Raw genomic sequence first — 27816 nt, forward strand, 5'->3', positions numbered from 1 at the left:
GTTTTAGCTCGGATCCAATGAGCCAAACAAAAAGAACATGTGTTACTGAGCGCTGTGTGCTTCTGTTTTTACTTCGTAGTATAGTATTAGTATTTCAGCAGCCGGTTACGCAAATTTGTAGCAGCAAAATTGAATCTGTTCAAGTGGAGGACTACATGGAGCTGTATACTGAACGGACAGAGCTGAGAATGCTTGCTGTGATTAAGTAAATGTGAGGAAAATACCAGAATAACGTGCTCATGTTGGAGAGAAAACACCAGCCGGGGTTGGGTTTCTCCTCTCGTCAACACTTCCTTCCTCAGAGCAATCAAAAGGGTGTAGGTCTTGTGTCATGTTCCACTCTCTGTGCAGGCGAAGCCACATCAGCTGCGCTCTGTACACTCCTCTGTGGGTGAAATAAGTCCACTGGTGTACACATAACAGCACAGGGTCACGTGTAGTTCATGTCTACAGGCTTAGCTGGCAGCCGCAGAGTGTTAGTATGGTGGCTGCGTTTGCTCCAACGAGAAGGTGTTTGGTGGGATCAGGTCCCTGAACGTAGCTGGTTAAAGGTGTAGACGTTGTACGATGTTGCTGCCGTAGTAAAACTCCACTCTTGTATCGCTCAAATCATCTGAACTCGACCTGAACCCTTCTCATTCCACAAACAGGAAGTCTCTATCGTTTCTCCATCAGTGCCAGTATTCGACATTTTTTTCTAATTACGCCACTTTTTCCCTCTTCCTTGAAGGTGTCGTTCAACGTGACTGTGGAGGCGAGGGGATGCCCTCCCCGCGGCACTGACCAGAGCTTCACCATCAAGCCGGTCGGGTTCAAAGACCGCCTGGAGGTGGCTGTGGACTATCAGTGTGACTGCGGCTGCAGTCAGACGGCGCAGACCAACAGCAGCATCTGCAGCTCCATAGGTGCTTCATCTTGCTGCACATTCACATATCTTTACATGGGGATACATGTTAAAACAAGAACACAAAGAGTTGGATTAATAGATTCAAAAGAGGAGACATCGGTGCTTATAGGGTGACTAGCACTGTTGCCCTTTCCCCCCCAAAGTTCACAATTAATCAGTGTTGTGAATATTAGAAATGTGATTGTAGAAATAACATTTGCATCAAAAATCTTATGCAGTTAGTTTTTGTTTGACAAACTTAAAAAGACTCTGGTATCTGGAGCTGAAACTATATGGCCGATCAATTATTCTGTTGAATATTTTCGACATCAGTCGATTATTGTTTGGTCCATAAAATGTAAGAAAATGGTGAAAAATGTTGATTGAGTGTTGAGTGTGTCCCAAAGGCTGACATGACACCCGTTACTGTCTTGTTTTGTCCACATCCCGAAGCCTTCAGTTTACCGTCATAGAGGAGGAAAAAAACAGAAAATATTCACATTGAAGAAGCTGGTATCATAGACTTCTTTCCTTTAAACATTTAAAATAGTCAGAATAGTTAGTGACCGATTTGATGGTTGACAACTAATTGATTAATCATTGCAGCTGTACTAATTAATCAGCAGATTAAGTACATTGTTTAATGTGGACACCTAAAAAAGACACTAATTTTGGAGAAGAAATACAAACTCAAAATTATTTATTTTGTCCATAGCTGAGTTAACAAGCTGTTGTCAGATGTAAACAAGGTCACAGAACACTGTTCAAAGCTGGAGAGGTGGCAGGGTCCGCCACATGTGAATATAATGAAACGGTATGAAACTGTTTTCATGGCTGAATAAACTCAAACAAACTGACCTTGAAAGAAAACAAAAAGAGAGTTTGATTATTTAGCTTGTTTAGGCAGAAAAAAATCAGTCAATGAAGATATTTCTCTTCTTCCCCAAAACGACTCAGTGCACCTTTTTAAACTGAAGAGATCGACGTCTTTTTGCAGTTTAGAAAACAAGCAAAGTCGGCTTCTGTTTAAAAGTCCTGTGAGAAACCGCTAGCCTCGCTAATCACACAGGACAGAAAGCTGCTTCTCTCCTGCTTCCTGTAGTTTGAACATTTCTATCATCAGCGGTGTCAGACCTGCTACTTTGACCTCGGCAGCTATCTAAAACTCCTCTTCGTGCCACATTAATTGAGTACTTTCTTCGGCATGATTACGGAGAGGCTGTCTCTTGTGGCCGATGCTGTTGAGATAATGATGCCCATGAAGGCTAAAATTATTCTCTCACCATACTTTTAAACTTGAGCCATATAGATATTTGAAGTGCGTTCCGTTATAACAGTTATCATCCCGTTTATGGCAGGAATGGCATGATGGCATTTCGTGATGACTGTACACATTTTAGACGTGGTGAGGGCCTTAAATGTGGATGGGAAGGTCCAAAATAAGCAAGTTTAAAACACAGAGAAGACTCAGACCTGACCGGACACAGATTTGATGAAGAAGAAATGATAGATGTTGCTGAATAATCCTGTAGAATCAGTTAAGAGGCATACAGGGACATGAAAGTAATGCGCTGTAATTAGTAGATAATAAAGTAATTGATGCCGTTACAGGTACCTACAAATGTGGGACTTGTCACTGCGAGCCTGGCTACCTGGGCGCCCGCTGCGAGTGCCAGGAGGGCGAGGCCAGCAGCATGTACCAAAGCGCCTGCCGGGAAGCCGAGGGCAAGCAGATCTGCAGCGGACGAGGAGAGTGCAGCTGCAACCAGTGTCGCTGCTTCGAGTCGGACTTTGGCAAGATCTACGGCAGCTTCTGCGAGTGTGACGACTTCTCCTGCCCCCGACACAAAGGAATCCTCTGCTCAGGTAAGGACGTCATCCTCGACCCGTCTTTCCACTGGGGGTCGGTCCGAGTTGCGGAGCTGAACTCTGCCGGCAGTAAATTGTTGTATTTGATTCAGTTGCCGTGCTTGTAGTGAGGTGGTGGTTTGAAATACAGCTGCTGAGAGACCGCACTTCCCTGAGCGTTGAACTTAATGAGGATACAAGCTGACATCAAACATGCTGTAAACTCTTCAGCTCTGCTGCGTGTTGTGGGTTATAATTAAAAGTCACGTACAGTGAAGAAGTTGAGTCACGTTCCCATACCTGCTCCGGGCGTGTCCCGCTGGTTTGGCCCTCTCCTGACTACCACCAGCCCAGCTTCTATTTAGTGAGTGAGCTCTTACCGTCACCTGCGGGGCTGCTGGCTGCGCTCCCAGAAGACGCTCCGAGCAGCAGCTGCAGTAGTAGTTGTTCAGATGTTCAGCTCGTGTTATGCTCCGTGTGTGCCTCAGCGAGGGCTGGTTTTTATATGACACTTGTCTCGGAGTGATGGAGGACCTCGGGGAGGTGGAGAGAGTTGTTTTCTGGAGCAGAGATTCGAATAAATATGAGAGCGAATCAGCACAAGAGATGTGTGACATTGAGATTTCATAGTGACTCTCAGAGCTTTGAGCTGTGGCGCTGTGGCCTTTAATTATCTCCACTCTGCCCTCCTGAGGCCTGAATATGCCCTGTTAATCTGAGATTCATGTGCGGATGCCAACTTGAAATCCTTTTCCTCTGGCTGAGCCGTCCCTGCTCTACTCTGATGCCCGCAGAGACCGAGCATGAAAAGGCAGGTTTGGCTCGGTGTGTCTGCTCAGCTACAGCAAACAGGCCGAGGCTGTTGTGTTCCCAGAACATCGGGTCCAAGACTCTGCTTTCTGGTGCGAGACCTCCTGGCTGGAGGGGGACCACTGGCTCATCCCCAAGCCAACGGCTGTTCCTGTGAAACCACAGAGAAGGCTTTGTGACAGTGGGGCCAGCTTTGGCGCGATTCCTCAACACAATGCCTGCCTCTATTTATCTATACCCAGTAGAAACACAAGTCTTTGGTTTAGTCAGCGGCAGGGCTGGACACACTGAATGCACAGATGCAGAATGGCTGTTTGTGCCGATCATCCATAAGCAGTCATTAAATGTTAACAGTCCACTACCTTCTGCTGCTCTTCTCTTCTCTCCTCTCTTCTCCCGTCCTCTTCTCTTCTCTCTCCTCATTTCTCGGTGTGGTTGCCCATTGTGGAGCCATAATGAGTTCCTAATGATGCCAAATGGTACGCCTCCTCCACACTTTCCTCCCCTCGCTCCTCTGAATCTGTTAGTTAATTATTGTGGAGCGCCCTGTGGACGGCGTTCAGTAAAATCTCTTGTGTGCCCACGCACCTTTCTACAAGCCCACTGGAAGTGCAGTAAAGGTCTGTTTTAAGCCCCTTAGCAAGCAGAAATATCTTGTAAATACTGTCGTGCTGCACCTGGATAGGCCCCTCTCCACTCAGAGCTGCTCATTTGTAGTCTTATGTCTGGGAAACTCTGGAGTGTTCAGACTGATGAAGCGCCTGAAGGCGCAGCAGGTTTTATTAAAGAGGAAATCAGCTGGCATGGTATCCTCAGTTTTTTTCTTTGTCTCACTAAATGTCTGAGAGCGGTTTTCCCATGGAGCTCAGTGAGGTGCAGCTATCAGCCTGTAATCCACAGTCCCCTGGCAGATCAGGGTTGGTATCAGCTGTTGATGTTCCTTGTAGTCTTGGCAACCTGAGCGCCTCAAACCTGCTTTTGAGCTGCTATGGAGAATATAAACCTGTCTCCATTCACTCCTACAGCTCAGCTTGTGTTTTTAGATTAATACAGTGTGTCAATTAACTAAACATTTATAAAAAGAAATGACACGTTCCAATTTGGATAAGTCTAGACCATAATCACACTTAATTTATTCACAGAGACTCAACATTTCCCCCAGGAGCAAGTTCTGTTTTTGTCTTACCTTTTTACCAGGCAGAACCTCAGTGAAGCAGACTCAGTGGTGGGCGACCATCTGCCTGGACCGCTTGTTTAGATACTGTTGTTCAGTATATTGTACTGTTGGTAATACTGTTGTGATTACTGGCAGTTGAAAGTGATCTGTCGCGTGTGTTCATATGCCTTCATACTGCACTGTTGTGATCATCTCAACTTCTTCTCTTCAGCTATTAAGAGAGATAGTTTCTATTTCCCCATCATGTCGACACATTGTCTTGATTTTTCAGTTAAGTATTCTGATTCTGTCCAGTATGGTCGTTCTATCAGCCTTTTGGTTGTGTATTTTCAAATCTCATCCTTTGCAAACAATTTATTTAGCTGCACAGATCATGTTGCTTCATGCAACAGAGTTTTCGTTTTTAATTGTCACTGATATGGAACGGGCAGGGCACCAAGCATCAATGACGTAAACACACAGTCCCACTCTCTTGTTCTGCTGTAGTCCTGTGTTGTGTCGGCTTCGGTCAGAGTAGTTGTGGTGGAGACAGGTCTCTGTAAAGATGTGGGCACAACGGTTTCTGATTTTGCGTTGTTGGGTCAGCCATCTTTCCATTTCACTTTCTTGGATGCACTGCTGTTGCCATAGCAACCATTTCATAGGTCTGATCCTTAGCACTTTAATGACTTTCTGTGTTGGCTGAAGAGTTTACGTTTTGGTGAATCTTTGACCACTGTATGAAATCGTTTGTTTTGTAGGCATGGGATTGATCAGATTTATTGACACCAAGGTCATCAGCCATTCTGCTCACTAGTCGGATTCTTTGTTGATTTCCCTATTGATTCCTGATCAATTTTCTGTGGGGGGGGGAGTGCTGAGCATGTCTGTCATGGCACTAATGTTATCAGTAATGGAAATGCTGTTCGGTCGGTAGGCAGTGGCCCTTATCGGTAGCGTGTCAAATACAAGGCATTCCTTGTATTGTTGAATAGAAAGATGTCAGCATATTGTTGGTGTTTCCACACTTAAGCCTGATTTATGCTTCTGCGTCGCGGTGACGGCGTAGCTACGTCGTCGACGCAGACCCCTACGCGGACCCTACGCCGTAGCCTGACGTGCGCCTCCAAAAAATCCTGACTACGCGTCACGTCGACGCGTCGAGACGCGAACGGCAAGGACTGTGATTGGCCCGCTCAGAACGTCATTTCCGGCAGTTGCTTCTTCTTCTGCGTCACCTGCGCTTCAACATTTGTAATAACAGCATTTGTTGTTCAATATCCACGAGCTCCATCTCCAAAAACACCCGCTCCATCTCAGTTGCCATTGTTTACTGTCTGACCGGAAGAAAACCAAGGAATCCGATATGAACCCCCCGAAACCAAACAAAGACACAGCCACACCCCCCTAGCAACTTGGCGTTCCCTCGACGCAGAACTTCGAAATGCTCAATGACGACATGGGTTGACGACGTAGCTACGCCGTCGCCGCGACGCAGAAGCATAAACCAGGCTTTAGGCCTACTTGATATTATCACTTTGCAGACATTTCAACCAGCACTGTTGTCCTCTTTCCTCCTGAAATGAGCCACACTGGACCGTTTTGTCCTCTTCACCATGACTGCTTCTTGTTACAAGTTTCCAGCAGGATAGACACGTGACCTCAGTGTTTGGCAAAGTGCAACCTTTACCCAAACATGTTGGCATCAAAAAAGGTAGTGAGAAGCTCAGAGGCATATTATTTTGGACTGGACAATTTGGATCCGGTTAATGATTCCCGTCCCTGTTGTCCTGAAGAGGGGTCAGGTAGTATGCTAAAGACAAAAGCTAGCAAGTGGACCCTGAGTCGAGAGTGTTATGACAAACAACTGTCTCAAAGAATGAACTTGAATGTTTAAAGGATCCAGTCTGAACAGAGTCAGAGTTGAAAGTGAGGTCGCAGGATCAGGCAGCCATCCACGCCCAGCTGAGGCTCACACCTGCCGGGCAGGCCGGTAGTCGGGTTGAGCTGTAGTTGCTTTCGTGCGTGTACGTGTGCACGCCTTCATCGGGTGCGTGTGCATCGTGCAGTTGAACCACAAGGCAGCCAAAACCGGCCAAAACCACCAGAACAGACGGCTCCTCAGTGTGCCTCTCCCGAGTTTTCTACCAGGAGCATTACTGCTGGACTCAGCACAAGTTTGTAACGAGGAAGAAACAGCCAGAATGGATGGCGACAATTCAGATTTACTAGCTGTTCTTTTCTTCTCTGCACTAATAAAAGCCACCACAATAGCAGCTCGCCCTCAGTGACTCCTCTCCGCCAGCATTAGAAAATCTGTTTTTGCGATGCTCAGCTGTGATAAGATCTCTCTGCAGCAGCTTAGGTAAACTCACCTTTCAGGCTGATGAGTCCATGAGCTCGCTGATGGGTTTCATTACAAAAGCCCAGTGAGCTGCTACAGATCTCTACACTGTATCGGGCGATGGTTAACTGAGGTTGAGTTTTGGGTCATGAAACTGCTCAGTCTGTCATTCAGTGTTGAAAAGACATGATACATGAATCACTCGGTGATCTGACTCACTGAGGACCAGAGCATCTCTACTACTTTAGCACTCTGACAAAATCAGTGAGTGTTAAAAGAGTGGAGACATTATCCGTAAAGGCACTAATTAGGTTGGAAAAAAGGTTTCTGATTTCATCAGTAGCTGGAGGATTTCTCATAAATAAACAAACTGCCTGTTGTGTATATGTTATATTGTCATTCCATACTAAACCACTGTTGCCTAGAGTTAATAACAACACCAGCCGCTGCTGGCAGTGAAGTGAATCTCTCTCTGTGCAACATGGATGTTTCTAAAAGTGGCCTTCCAGAAAGGAAGCGTTAAATACAGCAGATGTTTGCTGTCATCAAAGAAGCCTCCAGTTAAATCAGTATTGTATCATAACAGGCAGCGATACAGAGGGACTGGGTGTTCCTGGGCAACGATATTACTCATTGTATGTTGAATCATAAATGATTGCCCAACCCAGTCAATAAACACTGAATTACTAAACAGCAAAAGCAGCCATGACGTAAAGACAATCTGCACGAGACAGTAGAAGCAGTTTGAAAGCAAAAGGACACATCTGTGTTTGTCGGTGTGCTCTATGACACAGAGGGGGCTGGTTGCAGCAGCAGGGAGGACGATGTTGTGTACCTGGGGTCAGAGGAGCTGCGTTGGAGGACTGTGAGCGTTCAGTGATCTTCTCCTCAGTATCCACGCAGCCATCTGTCTTTGTGTTTACGTCTGTAACCGTCTGTGGAGCCCAGAGGTTCTCTGAGGACTGTCTTCAAGGTGGATGATGTGCCGACAGACGGGTGCTGTGTGGACACTTAACCTCTGTATAATGTACACTTGGATGACCTGTATGTGGGTCAGTGTGCGGGTTTGATATTAGTCTGTGTATTGTGTTTCACTTGAGAAGTGAATAAGTCACTGGCCTTAGAGATTTATCAACAGACGGATGTTATTAGCTATGAGTGGCTTTTTACAGATCCATCACTTTTTTCTCAGCCTGTCTGAGGAGATCTGTGGTTTATCCTCATCAGTTGTCTCTTTACTCTTAGTGTTGATATCATTATCTGCCTCAGAAATCCTGTGCTGCTCTTCTCTCCTGTCTGCGTTAAACACTGCTCGACTAGTCTCGACTCCCTCGTCCTCCTGCCCCCCTGACCCACATCTGCACCGCCGACTCTGCAGCTGGTTCTGAATAATGATCTAAGCGCTCAGCGGTCTGCTGTTGCCAGAAATAGCGTGGCTTTATTTTCCAGACTTGCACAAACCCTCTTTTACCCCATAAATAAAACTGCTGTCCCGACGCCTGTGCATGTGTGCGTGCATGTGTGTGAGCACACCATGTGTCTTCATGCATGTTTGTATGTCTCCTTATAGGGTAAACGGGAACATGTGTGTTTATTCATGTTGGTGCCGAGCAGCACTGGAGCCCAGAGTGCCTTTTGGTTTAATTGGCCCAGTTGTTTTGTCAGAGCACTCTTCTCTGCTTCAGGTTGAAAACAGTCCAGTCTGACAGGAGGAGCCGGTGCCGGTGAAGTAATGATGTTCAGGGTGTTATCATAGTCGCAGTAAAGACATGTTGAAACACAGGTAATACTCCTAACAGTCACTTTCACCAAAAAGAAAATATGTAGAGCTTCAACCCAGAACTGCTGACACTGTAGAACTCGTGTATCTGTTGCTCTGATGAGAAGAGTGTGTTGAGAAGGTTTGTTGTTCTGGGAAAACTGAAACTAGTTGGCACAGCAGTACGGCTGACATATCTCAGTGAACTGATGAGGTCTGACTTCCTGCAGGAGGTAACGTTAATTAAAGTCCAATTAAAGAATGTTCTGCACTTCAGTTAACCAGAGTGACACTTGTTGTGATGTTGTAATAATCCTTTTTGAAAAGCTTGTTGTGTCATCTTCGCTCTGCGTTCTTTCTATGAGACCTCATTGTCGTCTGAGCTGTAGATCACGTCCCATGATAGATTTATCCCGTTCTGTCCCTTTATCAGAACCACAGAGTGTCTTGTTTGTGCCCCTTAGGTTCGATGAGATAATGTGTTGGAGTGTTTCCGCCGCAGCAGCTCAGCTTTTTTTTGTGGCTTGTCTATTACATGGACGTTAAAATACAGTTTGAGCCATGTTGCAATGGGCTTCAAGTCTTCTCTGCAAAGAATTAAAACGGCAGATAATCCAGTGAAGCTTAGCCGTGTGTCAGCTGCCGTCTAACGGACTCCAGCGTTACCTCTCCTTCTGCAGCGTGGAGTCTGTTAAGTGTTGTTGAATCAGTGGCTGTGGTTCACATTAGCGTTTTATGTGTCATTACTTGAACATGCAGCAATTAGTGAGTCTGGTCTTCGTTAACGTTTGGCTGAAAGCCACCCAGGCAGTCAGACGCTCACGCACAGCACCAAACTCAGTACTACTGAAATATAATGTACACTATGTAAAAACACTTAGGATGCTTTACATATTGCAACACCTAGTGGGAGGGTTTTTTTTTTTTAAAAACCACTCAAAAAAAAGGATCCTCCTACATTCTTGTTTTGAGTTCCACATCCTCACAGGTGTTCTAGTTAAACAGACCTCAGCTCAGTTTGAAGCTGGGTGGAGGCAGATGTGTGTCACCAGACTCCATGTACAGATAAGAATGATAAAAGTCTCATTCATCACACCCTGTTAGGTATGACGTTGTCTGACTCACCGTGCGTATCAACCCCTGAGCTAATAACCTATATGCTGTGAATGGCAGGTTACCCTAATCTTTACCTCGTAGATAACACACCTGAGCAAGCTAGCAGCCCTTACCTTTTCAGTTGTGGCTATTTAGTCACTTGAATGCCAGGACTCACCTCCCCGTGTGCAAAGCCATTCCCATGACGCTGTTTTGCAGGTGCTCTATCGCAGCATCTTGGATTTAGAAATACAAACAAGCCAGGAAATGTTCCCCTCCATGCTGCAGCCGGGCTTTTCTCCAGCACAGCCTTGTGGATCAAGGTTGTGGACAAAGCTCAGACTATGCAAGACTAGGTGAACCAAAGTGGTTTTGTGTACAAAAAATAATTATTCCTTTCAGATTTTAAGCACAAATGTGTTAAAATCTGTGTCATGGAGCACTTCTTCTCCTCTGCCAAGATAATCCATCCACCTGACAGGCGTGGCCTATCAAGATGTTGATTGCTCACCTCAGCATGATTAGGGCAGAGGTGAGCTTTGGACTGCTCATGATTAAAGGCCACTAGAATACTTAAAGCCTAGATCCATGCTATAGAAATATTACAGCTCAAGGACACTAAAGTACTGGGTGAGGAACTGTTTCTGCTATGTTAGTTATTATATTGAGTCTGTCCCTGGCTGGTGGCCTTTTCGGACATATCATCGATGGAGAGCGTGGCCTCAGTCCTCAGAGAACACACCAGTGGGTTAGGTGCTTCATGGACGGTGATTAGAGAAAAGCCGAATGATGACCTGTATCTGAAGTATGAAGGCCTGTGCACGCATGTCTGATGATAATGACTATGATGATGATCTGTAATTTGCGCCCGCGTTAAAGCGATGGTTATCATGCCGTGAAAATGTCATGCCATTGCGACCCTAGTTACATGTGGTTAAACTGATAAACGACACCAGACACAGTTCATGATAGTGAAATGAACATTCAGTCCACAGGCAGCAGCTCTGGTCAGCTGCCTGCCCCTCAAAACACACGCCGGAGAAGTGCTGACTAACATGGATTTTAACAAACTTAAAAAGATAAATAATGGTTTGTTTGTGTGCATGACAAACAATGTTAAATCCATTTCAGCTTCAACTGAAACACTGGGAGCAAAAACAGAAGTGTTACATTTATATTTCTGTCGAGTGTAGTTCCAATCAAGGAGAGTTTGTACACTCCTGGTTAGTCCTGAGAAGAGGTCTAATCAGGGAACACATTAACATCCCCTGTGGAGGTAGACTGTCGAGGTGTTGGACCTTTAATGAAGAACTGTTGCTCATCAGGTTTCCCTTGTTTTTTACTTAGGGGTGTTAAAACAATCCCCCAAAAAATAAAGAATCATCATGTAGCTTAGTAATTGCAATGTATTATGGTATGGTATTAATATTCTGTGAGATATACACTCCTGATTGTTCCATCTTTAACCAAAGTGTGTGTGTGAATGTACTTTTAAGTGGAAATGTAACGTGTCTGTCTGTCGGTCCTACCAAAGCTAACTAAGCAGCACCTGGACACCTGACACTCAGTCTTCAGAGCCCGAGGTAAAACAAACACCGGATGAGTCCTCCCTCTGCTCTCTGTTCATCGAGACTTGACTGAACTTGACCGCTGCAGACAAAGACCTCAGGTCTCTCTGGCAAAACACTGCAGATACAAGGCCACACCCCGGTCCTACCATCGTGTGCACACTCACACAGATCTTTAGAAACTTGCAGGGCTGTGTCTATTTGCACTGGTCTTGGGGTATGTTTGAGGTCTGTGACTCTCAGTGTGGCTTCATTTGTGTGTGCTTGAGCTAAAAATGGCAACAAAGGGGGTAATAGCTGATATAATGTGGGTCAGGACAAAGAAGAAAGCTCAGAAAATGTCCTCATGAATCAGAAACCTTCTGGTTCCCATTTTTATTTTTTAAAAGCTGTCAAATACACTCATCACCATGTAGGCACCTGACAAAGATGTGTTTACACAATCAAGTGAAAAGTGTTGGGAGTGTTTGGGTCTCTGCTCTTGGTCCGTCAGGCTTTTGGCCACTTCAGCCTCTTGGGTGGTTCGCCAGCATTACGAGCCCCCAGAGGGTCCCAGGATTAAGATCCTCGAAGCTTAACAGCTGACTCTGATAGTTTCAGTGGGATAAAAAACAAATCACAGCTGCCTGCTTGATGTAAGATGCATGCTGCGCTGTCCACAGCGTGTTGAAACAGCGTGCTGATGAGAAAATAAACTAAGCAGAGCTCCTGAATTCATCTTATTGTAGAGTAGATTTCAGGTAAGTTCAACCCTTTCTTATAACATTGTGTGCTGGCAGACAGGTACATAAATCTCTGTCTAATTTGTTACTCAGGAGAGACTGGAACTCTGAGGCCTGGAAGTAGTGCACGAATATCCTCTGTTAGTGCCAGTAATCCCTCTGTCTGCTACCTGCCCAGGGCCAAATGGCAGAGCGACACAGTTAGAGACTCGCTGGTGAACATAGTGGAGATTGGAGGGCAAAGCAGAGCTGAAAGCAGAGTGAGTTTTGGACTTTATTGGATTTGTCCAGTTGCCAGATACGGCCTACAAATGGATGTTAATCTTGCTCTGTAACTGATGGATGTGTAAATGTGTTGCTGTAATCTTCTTAAATGGTCATAATACTGCGATCAGCCACAAAGATAAGTGCTTGGGTCCTGGTATTTATGGTGATGCCAGCTAACATGCACCAGCCAAAACTTTTTGGAAGTTCCCAATCTGATCTGAGCAATTGTTGGACTCGCTGGAACAAGTAATGATCAAGTAGGCCCCACCTCGGTTCAGACGTTGCTCCGACCCGTCGAGACATGGACTCGGGACCTTCTGGGAGTGTCCTGGGATGTCTGGCACCAAGGAGGTTGAGTCCTTTGAGGTTGCGAGGTGTCAGAGTTGGATTCACACAAATGCCAGGACCCAACGTTTCCCAGCAGAACATTCCATTGTGGGGGGGTTTATCAATGTTCTTGTTGTCGGAGTCAGTGGTTTATTGTTGTGACTCATCTGTGTTTATCAGTGTTGTGCTCCCAGCTTGTTTTCACTGCCCCAAAGTGGCCAAAGAAAGTAAGATGTTTCGCTTTTGATATGAGTCATGTACGAGCACAAAACTGTGTCAGCGGACTGCTTTTATTAGAGGCCCAGTTATACTTCTGCGTCTGGTTGTCGTGGAGGAGGTGATGTGTAAGTTTAGTGTTCCTGTTCGAGGTCCTGCAGGAGCTTTTATGTGCAGATTCTCAGATGAAGAGTTCGGTGGTAAACAAGCCCCCATTACATTATTAGTGTGACAAAAGTTTTACTTTTGAATTTTGAATTTTGAGGAGATGTGCTCTTGGATCACCGGTGTGTAAGATGGTTCCTACCAAATCATCCCAGGTTGGTGATGGGTCCTACCCAAGAGTACAGAGGCTAGCTGACAGAGATCAAGCCGTGGCTTTCTTGTGGCTGGAGGGAGATTTGCTTTATTCCTTTGACTGGCATTTAGAGGGTGCCGCCCATCCAACACAAAAGCAGAGTAAATCCCTGTCTGTGTCATGTAAACACCATCAAGCTTAGCTTGCAGTTTTCCAGTATAATATTTGTGAATAAAGGCAAGGGATAATTATCGTTCCCCCAGCACTACGTGGAGTGTCAACAAATGAAATGCTTACATGGCAAGCGTCAGCCTTTAACAGCTGGCTTCCTCAGCGTTATGAAACTCAGGTCACAGAGATAATCACTGTGTCTCCAGGCTGCTGCTATGATTCTTTTTAAGGCTTTTGTCGTCTGCTTACTGTGAGTAATGTCAGTGGAAGTTGAGGTGTCCTATGACTTGGAGACAGAGGACAATTTACAAGTGAACACTATTGTCATGGCGGGTAATGACTGTTGTTTGTCAAGCATGTGTTGTTGTCCACATTATAATCACCCATCAGGGCCGCTGGTACCTGCTATTGCTTATAATCTGGCATAATTCTTGTTTTACCGGCACCAGAAAACACAACAACCCCTACCAAAGAAGTGTTTTCTCTCTGAAGCGTCACCCCCCACATCTCTTACAGACCAGATATTGGCTGTCTGTTTATTCCTGATGATGAACAGCTTGGCTCAGCATACAAGAGAGAGCTTGTCTCGGCCTGCACATTTTAACAGCCCACATTTTTCAGCCGCTTTTACCCCGACAGCGACACACACACACATACACAAAGGCATGGTACTAATATTGTTTGAACAGCTCCTTTTAAAGGGGAACACATCAGCTAACATTGGTTTGCAGTGAAGCAGACAGAATTGGTTTATTAATGAGTGAGTCTGCCACAGTGTTTCACTGCGGCTTTCTTATGTTTTTAAAGCTCATTTTGGTGGCTTATAGAAAATGGTTCCCACCCTTCAGGAAATTTGCTTATTCTTTTTCTTTCTGAGTGTTACATGAGATGAGCTGATTCTGTGTATAGAGCTTAAACCTGTAGCAGATTTGCTCAGCTTAGTATAATGGCTGGAAAGCATGTAGCCTTGCTCTGTTCAGAGGGAACAGAAACCACCTACCAGCCTCTCTACAGCTCATTAATTGATATGTTGTATCTTGATTGTTTTTATCCATACACACACAGGAATGTTACAAACATAATCTGTAGTTTTAGGGTGAGTTGCGCGCTGTTTCTTGGCAACCAAAAGATTCATCATCCGCCATGTGGTTGCCAGGCAACCTGCATTTAAGTGCTGATGCTGATGCAGATGTGTGGATGCATTACATGACCTGGATACTGTGTTTGAAAATGGCTCCACATTTACTCTGCTGGAAGTTGTTTTTTGGAAACAATTGCCAAACAAAAGTTCCGTAGACAATCAGAGTCCTGCCGTGACCCAGCTGAATACCTCACTGTCGACTCCCTGCACACATGACAATCATTTACCGATACAGTTCATTGTTACTTCTCATATTTTATTGAAATAATATTAAAATAATATGGAAGTAAGGAAGTAATTTGGGATGCGCTCTATTCAAGGACGTTTTGTTACAGGACACAGTGTTGGAGGTGGAGTTCCGTTCATTACTGTGAAAGCTGCTCACTGATGTTTTGAAGACAAAAAAGCTTGACTTCCCAGCAGTGAAAATCGTAGACTGGGCCGGCTAACTTCCGATTTTAATGCAAAATAATTTGCAGAACTGGCTAACCACTGGCAGTCCAACCTCTTAACTTCCTGCGTATTTGTTGCCATGCTTTATAAGTACTGTTTTGTTCTATATAATGTTCCATGCGCATATCCAGAAAATAAATGTAGCTTCTCTCTTTAGAACGCTGTGGCATTTCTACCGATCTGTAAAGGAAAGCATTTCCTTGCGTTGAAAACCTGCGGTGTAACTGCGGTAACAAATCTGTCTCTGTGCTGCCAGTTTCAATGCTACGCTAAGCTAATGACTTTCTGTTCCCCCCCTTTGTTGATAGCCAAGGCACCATTTTTCCATCAACCACAGGTTGGTGTAAAATAAACTTCGATGAAAACAGTGGGGTCTTGCCTCTCAGATAGTTTGATGAAGCTGATGTTCAGTAAAGACTAGCTTTGGAAGAATTGTCGGTGTTGGTTATGAACAGGGCTGCAGGATGTCACGCGAGTTTCCCACAGAAACATCCCTGTTCTCACACCCAGTGTTTCACTTCTCCCACCCGCTCTCATGTTCCGCACTGTGTGGTGACACTGGCTGAGCGGGATGTTGTTGCTGTGTCCTCTAAATCAGACTCTACTATCAGGATTAAATGATTTGTCGACAAATCATAGGACTTCTTGAATCACACAACATGTAACTCAATTCCTTGATATCCTTTGGCTTTAATATTTATGGGAGTCCTCAAGCGTAATTGATGTCAAGAAGTATTTCCCCCACCAAATTGGATGACATTTATTACTCCTCCCGCTCCATCAGGTTCGCTTATTTTCTTCTTTGGCTAGCAAAGTTTTGACCTGCAGACAGGAGAGCCTCTGTGTGTGTTGTCTCTCTTATCTTATAAGAACAGTATGTATCCCAGCCGTTCGCCCTGAAGGAGGATGAGTAATCGTTCCTCATGAATGACAGAAAATGTGAATGATGCCGTTTAAGTTTTTGATATTATCTCTACTAAACTTAAAGAAACCTTGGCTGCTTGGGGAGCACGTTTTCAGTCATGCCTGATGAGACACGTGAACTGATTCTTAACGTTATTTCTCACGTTACAGAGTGAATTATCGTCCTGTGGGGGGAAAAAAAGCAGTTGACTGCCTCATCAGCAGTTGGGTTGCTGGCTGCCTCTCCTTGTTTACAGAAGCCACTGTCAGTCAGAGGCTTCACAGAGCTTACTTACTTACAGGGTTTCTCTGCTGGTTGTTTTTGTGGTTCTCCTTAACTGTCATGAAAGCATCACTTGTGTTTCCATCTCAGTTTTGGCAGCTTGTGTCTGGCAGGGGGGAGCTTTGCTGACGTGTAACTGAAGCGTGTGGGAGACAGAAATGATAGCTGACAAGAAATGTGAAGGACTCTCTCTACCAGGCCTGTCCGCCGAAGCTTCAAATAATGCTGTGTTCCAGTCAAAGCGGGAGGTTGGAATTTCCTGGCATCTGACCTCAAAACGTTCCAGGTGCACCAAAACAAAATTACCCAAATCCTGGCTGACCGACACAAAATGATATCTCTTTGACAAATGCCCACGCAATTAAAGCAGTACAGCCTCCTTGCATATCAAGGAGGGGAAATGAGGTAGCAGACGTTATTATGCATTTTGTTTTACAGCTCCTTTATATGGATCCACCCCGAGCTTACGAGTAGGACTTCTCACTTTGAATAGCGTTCCAAGAAATGTTTTAAGTTCAGACGCTGTGTGTTTGTTTGTACATCGTTATTGGGCACTTGGATATATCCAAAGTTCCACTCAAAGAGGAAGTGAGTCCAAACAAACTGTATAAAAGCGGCAGCTCCCCTTTCATTTTTATCACTCAAACGCACAAAAAAAAGAAATCCATTCTGAAGCCAGTGCGAGCCTATGACCAAACAGTAATCATATCCCACAGCCTGCTGTGTAATTATGTTGAGTGGTTCTGCTGATATTGTTCTGCTGTCAGAGGTCTCATTTAAAGTCATATTGTGCGTTCCTTCCCAGGGTCAGGGAGGGGCTGCATGCTATGGTAGATTTGTCTGGATCGACTTCTCTGAAATGAATGCAGGAGCACCCTCTCATCGGCGTATGGCCTGTTTTAAATGAAGTCAGATAAAGAAGCAGCAGCAGCAGCAGACAGATGTGGTAGTATTAACTGGAATACTAAACTATACTTATAGTGTCTAGTCATACATTTAGGCACGTTTTTTAAGAATCAACTGTGGCTATTTTGAGCTGTCTCTGTCACAAAGACCCCCACTGTGACTGTGGGTGATGCCAGTTACAGTGGACTCTAATGGTGACGTGCTGTATTTATATGGCACTTTACAACACAGGTCATACACTGGTGACAGTGTAGGCTAACGTGCCAGGTGCAGCCTGATCATCATTCATACCTACAAAATGGGGTTCAGCCTCAACACTCACTTGTTCCAGCCTCTCATATGTGAGTACGTGCTCGTTATTTAGCCTGCTATGAAAGGAAACTAATCTGTAGATCTCAATTGATAATGAAAATAATCATTATTTGCAGCCCTAGTCCGTTAAAAAACGGCTCATTCCGTTGGTGGTTTAATGGCATTGGAAGACAGGGGCCTTGATGAACGTACACCTGCCAACCAATAATTGAATTTTGGTCCTTCCATACCAACCAGAGAGGTGACACTGCTCTCTGGTTGGTATGGAAGGACCAAAAGCTAGTAGTGATGATTGAGCGGTAACAAGTAGAACCACTGTAGATAATGTAGATCCATCACATATCCAAGGTGAAGACACATGTGGGATGTTAGATGGATCCTTTCTGGAATTGCTCAGAGCAGCCGGCAAGTTGAGAGGAGACTCACAATCCCCCGGCTGAGCAGCGCTGTATCAGAGGCAAAGCACCTGAGAGCGTCACCTCTGTACACCTGCATGCTACAGAGATGAACACCACACGTGTGCCTTAACACATTTGACCATATGTAGGTGCAGCTCTTCCATACGCTGAATATAGGAGCTTCAAACCAGCGTTCCTGGAAGAAACATTTCTGAACCCTTCAGGAGGTGCTGGAGGATGTGAGCAGGGAGAGGAAGTCATAATTTAAGGAATGTCAAACTGTCACTTTCCTTCCAAACTGAGACAGTTGTACCTTTGAGTTCTAACCTGCTCAAGCCTGCTATTGGCTTTAATATTTACCTTCATTACTTCACTTTGTAGAAACCTAATTTTGAAGATTATATTCAGGTCTGCCGACTATGTACTGCAGGAGTTCCCACAGCGACCTGACAGGCACAGGAAATAAAGCCTGTCCGCCTTTTCATCCTCCCCACAGACAGACTTATTACGTCTTCCCCATCCCTTTTTCAAAATGCGCGAATTCTTTACGTGATGCAGGCGACCCAGGGTGCACCGCAAGTATTTCAAATATTCAGCGAGGCTTTTCATCAGACTCAGCTGAGAGCAGGAAATGGGTCACTTCTCCAGACTGCAACTGGAGATGTAAAAGGTTAGAGGCCAGGTTTTCTTTCCATACACACACAAACAACGCAGCCCAACCTCTGGGACACAGGCAGCTCTTTGACCGCCACTGCAGGAAGTGACTGTTAGTCTTTATGCATCAACAGTGGTTGGGAGAGAGGGAGCGCTCCAACACTCTGTCCAGCCGCTCTGCATGCTACCACGTCATGTCAGGCTCTGCATTCCTAATGAGGTTACTGAGTTTAGTGTGACGACCCTATAGCTGAGTAGAAAACATTTTTTTCCAGAGCAGAAAACTAATCTTGGCTGGATGTAAATCTGCACGCAGGCTTTAGTCTGCTTCAAATCTGTAAAAAAGCCTATTACAGTGTGTGCTTTCACGGCTCGGTTCAGTGTTAACTGTGATCTGTATGGTTTCATTTGTGTAAGCCTTTGTCGTGATTCTACATTTGGAAAATCTGGCAAAAAAGTCAGCTTTATAAGTGCGGGTTGGAATCCAAAAAGCTGAGGGTTGAATAACTCCGACTCACAAGGCCAGACGTGATGCCCAGCTGCTCTGGAACAACTGGGACTATGTTTGGTAGACATTTGAAGGATTCCACATCTGTGCGCAGTCCATCTCACTCTCCCTTCCTACTTGTTTCCCAACAAAACATGGAAGAGAGAGTATGATGTGTGAAACACTTCTGTGCACACTCTCACTGCAGACAGGAAATATTTGGATGTGCACGAAAGGTCTGATTGCTTTCAGATGTCAGATGTCATCTACTCTGGGAACATGTAGTTTATTTTCAACCTCTTTTTATAAAAAGGGCAGCATTCGTCCGAGCTCCTGTTTGTTTTAAGAGTCCGACTGTTCGCTGTCATGCGCATTTGCATGATATGGTGCAACAACTATCCTTCTCGAAATAACCCAACAGCTCGTTTCCCCTTCATATAATCTCCAAATATTTACCCAAGCCTGTTTAAATGTGATGTTGAAATCCAGTCCATTTCCAGGCAGAAAATGTCGAAAAGCATTTACAGCCTGTCTCTGTTCTTGGTTTAATGAAAAATATATTCTTGATCCTATAATTGTTCTCCTTCCTAATGAGTCAGAGATTCATCTTATATGACACTTTCCTGGGGGGGCTGATGCTTCACTTGCTGGTGGTGCCAATGGATGCACTGGACTGTTCTCAGGTTTTTCTTTCTTGTTCATCCTGCTCAGCTGTAGCAGCGCAAGATGTGAATTAGCTCAGTGATGTGCAATCCGCTCAGCAGAGGAAGTGAGCAGCGGGGGGGGGGAGACGCCTCTGCACCAGGCTGCCAGTGCTTTGACAGCCTGGTTTCCGTCCTTCATTCGCTCCGTCTCTTTTTGCACTCACCAGTCTATGGAAGAATATTAATGACAAAAGATTTGACAGGGCACAGGCCACATTCTGAGCTCTACACAGTCTTGGACGCACAGGTTCTGCTCAGGTCTGCTCTGTCAACTTCTCCAGATACCACGGCAGCTTCTGAGAGAAAGAATACTGAGTTGCATATTTTAAGCCTGTATGCCTGATTGTCAGTTCGTTTTTTTTTTTTTTTTTTTCAGTCTTATATGAAGTCGGATCAGATTACAGTCAACCTAACCACCTCTATCAGGACCAAAGACACACAGCTGCCATTCTCCTCTGAAATGATGCTCAGTTGGAAGCTCAAATAATATGCTGCTGCGTTCCAGGTCACAAGTCGCACAAAAAAATAGACAAATCGTTATTATTTCATAGCTTCCTGATTGGTTACCAAGCGAAAAGACGATGGAGAGTGAAAATCCAGAGGGACGTCGGGCCATATTTCAAGGAAAAACAACATGTAGGCTAACTTTTGAGCTAATGTTGGACAGCAGCTAATGTTAAAGCTAACATTACCATCTGATACAGGTTACATGACTCATTAGAAAAGGTACAAATGAATTCTAAAATATCAGTTCACATCATGGACACATTTTTTTCAAGCCTGGAATTGAAACATGCTGCGTGTAATCAAACAGTAATCTTAGCTAGGAAGTTTTAAATGCTACCATTCGCTCAAGGAGTTCGTTTTACTCACCTTGTGTCTGCAGATTTCACTATCCATTCATCTTTTCCCTTGCATATTGTTACGGGCAGTGAAATGATAACAATTTTTCATATTTCTGTGTTTATACAACTTGCAACATGGAACACAGCAGAATAACATTATTCTAACATTTGAGCTTCCCACCCTGAGTGTGATGTCAGAGGAAAATGGCCACCATATGAATGTGGTCTATTAGATGTGTGAGAGATGTGATGTGTTGCTCTTTGTCTGCAGCTGATGGTTATGATGCCATTCTTGCAGCTTTTATTTTGAAAGTACCAGGACAGCGCAGAACAGCGCGTTCCTTAACTTGCAGCTTAAATTGAACCGCGTGTGCAGCTTTGATTTATCATGAGCGTGAGAATCTGAAGCGCTGGGACAAATTTAGGTACACAGTTCCTCTTGCATGCACCATTCATCTGTTCTGCTCACGATTCTGTCCCACTGGCACACACAAAAGTCTTCTCTTAACCCTGTGAGTGTGCTCTCTCAAAGGTTGACTTGCAGGCTGGTTCTCTCAAATTTTTGTCATTAATATGCTTTCATACCACTCCGTCTTTCACTAATGATGTCTGACAGAGTGCTAGAACTGTCTGCAGTATTGTCACATACTGTATCTTAAATACAGGATTGAATGTTTTGAAAAGATGGGTTATCCAGGGAAGGGCCTCCTGTCTGACGTCAAAGTGGGATTCGTCTTAACGGCTCCTTCTGTGTCGTTTTACCTCCACTTGGCTGCTCTTCCAGGCTGACTGAATGTCTAGAAAAAAACGTCATGGAAAAGTTTTCGCACAAAAAAAGAGGAAGGTCACAGCTCTGAAGGATCTGAACACATTCCACATTTCCTCCTCTGCCACAGCTGTGTTTATCATGAGCAGTGTCTAATCTCTCTGCTGAGCAGCGAATCAAAATGTCCAGGCAAGACAGCCAAAAGAAATGGAACGACTGAGCAGTTCAATAACTAAATGGAATGGCGGGATAAGTTGCATGTGCACTTGCTCCAGACATCTGTTTTAAGGCATGGGGATGGATATCGGATGAGAGCTTGGGTTGTTGAGTTCTCTTCTGTCAGGATGCCAGTTCATCTCAGGAGTGGTGAGCTGGATATCGGTATCTAGATAAAGAGGCAGCACTAGGTTGAATTTGACCAGACAGAGACACTCTGACTCACAGACTGATAGAATATGAGCTAATATTGAGCTGCTTTTATACCATCTTCTTATTTGGGCATTATTGAGGGAGAGTAAGATGGCTCCTTGAAGATACGAGGATGTTGGTCTTTGGCACTCTAAATCCCTCAAAAGTCAGTACTTTGCTTGTGATTTGGAGCCACATTGGTTTTCATTTGGAGTGTTTGTTCTGGCCACCTGGCAAATGCAGGTCCCATGTTCACTTACCTTGGGGGAAAATATGTGGAGCATCACTCATTAGCTTGTTGCTAAGTTTGTTTACCTGCCTGCCATTTGGTGTTGTGCGGGAGGTGCGCGAACATCTGGAAGAAACACTGATTAGAGATATGAAATTGGACCAAAATGGTAAAGCCGTGGGATGTAAAACCAAAACAATGAGCTGAAAGGCACTACAACACTCGTGCAGACTTTGGTGATAACTTGCTGGATTTTTGCCACTATTATTGACACCCTTTGGTGATGCAAAACATTGGCGTTCACCCAGATTATGTTGTGACAAATAAGCTAATGTTATGGTGTCTCTTCTTCACTCACCACACACACACCCAACCCGTCTTGTTGACGAGTGCTATGGCTCACATTAAATGCTTTTTGGGACTCTGGCCCGCTTTAAGATTACGCCCAAATCAGTGTTGACATTTGGTTGGATTACTGGGGAATCTTCTCTCTACTGAGACGAGAGAGATGTTTGTCACGTGAACTGGTAACAGGGAAATCCTGAAGTGGAATACTTCTTTGTAATTATTAACTGAACTGAACAGAATTCTATAGAATGTACTGACTTTTCAACCATTTTGTGTTACGGAAGTCCTATCATTACCTTTGAAAAACACCCTGATGGTGTGTTTAGTTTGTTTGAACGGAGTCGTCCACTACTCAAATAAAGCATTTTTATGTTGATTCATCTTAAAGGTGCAGAAATGAAGCATATCTGAAGAGTAAGGAGCTGTAGACCAGTATGCACAGACATGCATAATCCCTCACACACACACACAACGGGCCGAGCAGAGTGTTTGCCGAGCTGGCAGCGGCTCGCCGGGACTTGTTTTGGACAATGAGCCGATGTCAGAGCATCTCCACTTGCACTTGTTTTATCCTCACCCGACTCTCACAACAACCCCCTCACCTCTCGCCCCCTCTGAACGGCCGAGCAGCAGTGGTGTCATTTAAGGACACTTTCCCAGGGCTGGTACTGTGAGTCAGCCACAGGCCACTCGTCATGCCGGCCTCCACTGACCAGGATCTAGGAGTGGTGCTCCAGACTCTTCACCACAAACAAGAAGGATACATTTTTATTAGTCTCACTTTTTCCACCTTAAAAATGTCCATACTGAATAAATGACAGGGACGTGTTCATGCAAAAATAGAAAGAATTGATGGCACGTCTGTGAGTCCAGACAGTATGTTGCACAACCGTGACCACTGTGTTGATGATTGGACAGAATGTTTCGAGAAGTCTCCGTGACCTCTTTGAGGATCTGGGATTAATCACAGGCTCCGCTTTTCTTCCCCGCGGTGTCTGTCTGATTCTGAGTGGCAGCATAATCTGATTGTTGTCACCCACAACTGTCATGTGTGCGTGTTGGACTGAGGGAGCAGCCACTCCTAGACACACAACAGTGATTTCATTTGTTATTGACCCAATTTTCTCCTCAGTCTTCACTCCTTGGAATTCAGAATTCTGTCGTCAATGTTTGAACTGCTTAGAAGAGGAACTGTAATGGCAGCGTTTGGAAAAACTTCCCTTTATTGCTTGATGATTTGATAAAATGAAGGCTCTCAAAATACCTCTGAACATAGTAACTCCCAGCCCCCTGAAGCACACGGCTGACATCGGGGCTGCAGCCAACATTTCTTTGAACTGTCAGTTATTCAAGTGATTATTTTCTCAATGAGTTGAGTGATTGTGTGTCAACGTGGCTGGGTTTAAAAAAAAAACAAAAAAAAAAAAGATTTTCTTATTCAAAGGGATCTTTATTTCAATGATCTGATTATGATATAATATATGCCTGTTCCCATGAATGCATGTTCCATTATTAAACACCCACCAAGCACCAAATCGGGCCAGTAAATCTCAGAAGGCAACAAAATGTTTGTACCAAAACATGTAATTATAAACATGCTGAGAGTCTCGGCCACATTTGTGTGTCATTTACTCCCACGCTGCTGTCTGTGTCAGAGTTTGAGAGACGGCTCAGGGACTCATTTTCCTTTGTCGAAATACATCTGTCATTATCCTATGATTGTTCTTTCACAGCAGCATAATTAGATGCTAAAGTCATTTCAACATCCCGTTCATTTTTCTATAGGCAGATTTAAATTCTTGATGTAACATTGATATTTCCCTCTGCAGAGGAGGTTATGTGTGCAGCCCTGTCCATTTGCTGGTTGGTTTGTCAGCAGAATTAGGCTACACAAAAACTACTGAATGCATTGAAACTCCATGAAACTTGGATGGAGGATGGGTCTCGGCCCAGAATAGACCTCATTATTCACTTTTGGTGCTGATCCAGATAAAGGGACTGATCCAGAAATGTCTTTTCACTTTCATTAACAATGCCTTTTTCAACGTTCTGGTTAATTTCGCGTTAATGAATGAATCTTGATAAAGATGTATTTAAGAGTGAGTACAACTTGATGTGGATCCTAGATCTGGTGAGTGTAAAGTATGATTATGTATTTAAGGGTAGTTTACAATTCGGAGCGAATGAGGGCAAATCGAATTTGATAGCGAATTAAATTGGACTGAGGTATGCACTCTGCATAGGGCAAGTCTAGATTTAATAATGTGCCAGGGTAGAAGGCTCCTATTACAATGTACAGCATTGGTTCTCAGCAAAATTGACAAAATTCTCACTCGTAAAAGTAAAACTGATATTGTGAAATATCCTTAACCAAATTCATTTTTATTTTATTAATGAGTTTATTCAGGAAGTCAGTGGTGACACCCAGATCTCATTGTATTGTCTATCAAATGTTGGAAACTAGTGAAACATTCCCTTCACAAATTCCTGACGCCTGAGGTCACATCTTCAAGTTGCTTGTTTTGTACAGGAGTTGTCCAAAAGCCAAAGCTCTATGGGTCAACATCACGTACGACAAAGACGAGCACCAAGTCCTCACAGTCACAGAGCTGAATCCAGAGGATGTTTAACATTTTCTGTGATAAATGACGACGAGGATTAAATTCTCAAAATCGGCTTTGATTAATAGAGGGTTTGTATATGAGTCAAACTGATTTATTGACTAATTGTTGATGTCCAGTCTCTGAAAATAAGTTGAGGACTGTTCCTGTAACACTGTGTGCTTTTCTCAGCGGGTTGGGGGTCTCAGGCTCCATAACAATGCCACATGCTGCTTTTTACAACAGGTCTGATCCAGCAGGGAATTCTGTTAGATCCGTTTGCCACAACAGGATCATCCCCAGCCACCTTTTGGGGGTCTCAAACTCAGCAGCTGCCTTTGTATGTCTGACACGTCCCAGCCCTGATGTTTTTCCTGCTCTTGTTCTGCATAGTTCTTGCGATACAGGCCATGTATTCTCAGATTTGGTCCGCCTGCAGCCTGTCTTGATAAAGTTCAGCCATCTCCTTTCCGTCCACTCCTTATCCATCTGAGATAGCAGCTTAATGAATGTGGTCTTTGTGGAGGGTCTTTGAACAGACTAGTGTGAAATAAGCCTGTCAAGTAATGCCTCCTTGATTACAGCTGCTGTCCTCCCTCCATCAAGGATTCCTCTTGTCTTCGAGTGGCCTGTGGTAGAGAGCGAGCGCTCACATAGATGGCCGAAACGAATCGGAGCTTAAACATGACCCCATCGAACACAGCTCTCTCCCCGAGTCTCGCCTCCCGTTGGATTTATTCCAGTGGCGATAAGAAGCTAATGAGCGTGGTACAAAAGGGGCTGTCTGCTCGCTGCTGGTAGTAGATGTGGATTAGGTTAGCGCTGTAAAGCTCCAGCTGCTCCAGTTGTTCACTGTTGCAAAGGAGGATCAAATTGTTCTCTTGAGGAAAAGGAAGTTGTGAACTTGACTCTGTGTGTGCACACTGGAGCGATGAGTTTGAGTGAGTAAAGTGTTTTTTTTCTTTAACAAGGGGAAACCGAATATATGATTATTGGCTTCAGATGATCACAGCTGAACAGACACATTGATACAGAGGACACTGACCTTGTTTCTGATTACAGATATGTTGACACTACTTTCTTCATGGCACTTGCAGAATCATGCAGGCTCTCCTACATTAGATGGTCAACTATCTGGACATCCTCATCCCTTTGTGTACCTCAGATCTTGGCCTGTTGTTAATGTCCAGGGTCAATAATTCCAGTTGAAATAAATCTTATTGCTATTGCATATCATGATAATTCATTTTAGAATTGGGTTGCCCTGTTTTGTGTGAAAGAATTTGAGCTCAGAACCTGCAGCACTGATGTGATACTTTATTCTATAGAAACGCTTTATTTGTGGTGATGAATCTTCTAACTGTGATTCTAACCATTATTGCACTGAACGATACGATATGTAACTTTGCTGTACAATGGCTTGGAGCTGGCGAGCAACATTTGCACCGAGGCTGTGTCAGTCTGTCGTTAGCCCTTCTCTCGATGACAGCTACGTTACATAGTAAAGTACGTTTCCCCTCCAGCTACAGAACTTAAACACGGACATGGCCTCCGTGGATCGCTGCTGCAGTCAGCCTTTTAATCCCAGACATTCAAAACTGATCTCTGAGCTCTCCCTCTGACGGTAAATGGCTCTGGATCAGTGCAGAGTCTGATGTGACTCCGGGTGTTTATTCCTCCAAAAGGTCTGGCTCTGGCGGCTGCCCCCTGCTGTATATACAGTATACAGTATCACATCGCATCTACCTTCTTTAAACAGTGGTGTATAAAAACTCCTGTTTGTCTTCTTTCATCCAGGTCACGGAGAGTGTCACTGTGGGGAGTGTAAATGCCACGCTGGTTACGTCGGAGACAACTGTAACTGCTCCACTGAGACGTCGTCCTGCATTTCAGACGATGGGAAGATGTGCAGCGGGCGAGGCAACTGTGTGTGCGGCCGCTGTCAGTGCACCGAGCCAGGAGCCTTTGGAGATACCTGTGAAAAGTGCCCCACCTGCCCTGATGCGTGTGGCACTAAAAGGTACAGTCTACTTCATTACATGAGAAGAGGGTGAAAGACTGAAACAAGGTGCTGCAGTTTGGCTTCAGGAATCTGCCTCAGTGATGAGACGCAGTCAGCCGACCAGGGAAAAGGTCAAACCATCAAACACATCGAGTTAAAACTCTCACATAACTCACTCACTCGTGGACTTATCTGAGCTTTGATGAAGAAGTCATAAGAGAGTTGTCCAGATACCTAACATGCCATTTGTGACCCTAAGAAATGAAACTGTTGCCCCGCCGTTTGAACTTGCTTCACTCAGAGTGTCAGCTGAGCCTCTTTGAGGTTCGGGTTATATGGCTATCAGACATTTAGTAAAGAGAAGGGTCTCCTGTGAGGACAGAGTAACTGCTGTGTCCTCTCTACAGGCCTCCTTACGTACACATGGCTCCAGTTTTCCAAGGCAAAGGCAATCTTTATAGAAGAACCTTTCACCCCTGACCAGACAGCAGTTTAGAGACAGGTCATCAGCTGTGTGTGTGTGCTCCAACTGTATGAGCAGTGAGGTGGTTTTTGAAGGAGGAAATGATGCTGAGCAGCAGCCAGAATTCATGCTCTACTTGCAAGAGTTGTACATGTCTCTGTATTTCTCAGGAGTAACACATTTGCAGGTTTTTTAATTTATTTGAAATGTAATAGTTGTGTAACCTCTTCTTGGGGTTTGTTTTACTGTAGTATGTTTAATTAATAAGATATCAAAATGACAGATTTACCTCAGAAAAGGTGTAAAGTTTTCGCTGAGGATCCAGGATTTTTAGGATGTCATCACGTATGGTCCTTTTTGAATCAACAAAACTAATTCCTCTTGAAGTGGACCAACAAAAAAGGGGACTTTGTGTGTTTGCATTGTCAGTTCATTTGAAAGATGACT

General features: G+C 44.5%; 1 protein-coding gene across 1 annotated transcript in view; it reads left to right on the plus strand.

Moving 5' to 3' along the window:
• Positions 1 to 27816, plus strand: part of itgb5 (integrin, beta 5) — a 58890-nt gene that overhangs the window by 20458 nt on the left and 10616 nt on the right. The window contains exons 10-12 of the mRNA XM_030428368.1: positions 731 to 905; positions 2498 to 2752; positions 26702 to 26924. Of these exons, the coding sequence (XP_030284228.1) occupies positions 731 to 905; positions 2498 to 2752; positions 26702 to 26924 (653 nt within the window). The remainder of the gene's footprint in view (positions 1 to 730; positions 906 to 2497; positions 2753 to 26701; positions 26925 to 27816) is intronic.

The sequence above is a fragment of the Sparus aurata genome, chromosome 9 (assembly GCF_900880675.1).
Source record: "Sparus aurata chromosome 9, fSpaAur1.1, whole genome shotgun sequence".
Lineage (NCBI taxonomy): Eukaryota > Metazoa > Chordata > Actinopteri > Spariformes > Sparidae > Sparus > Sparus aurata.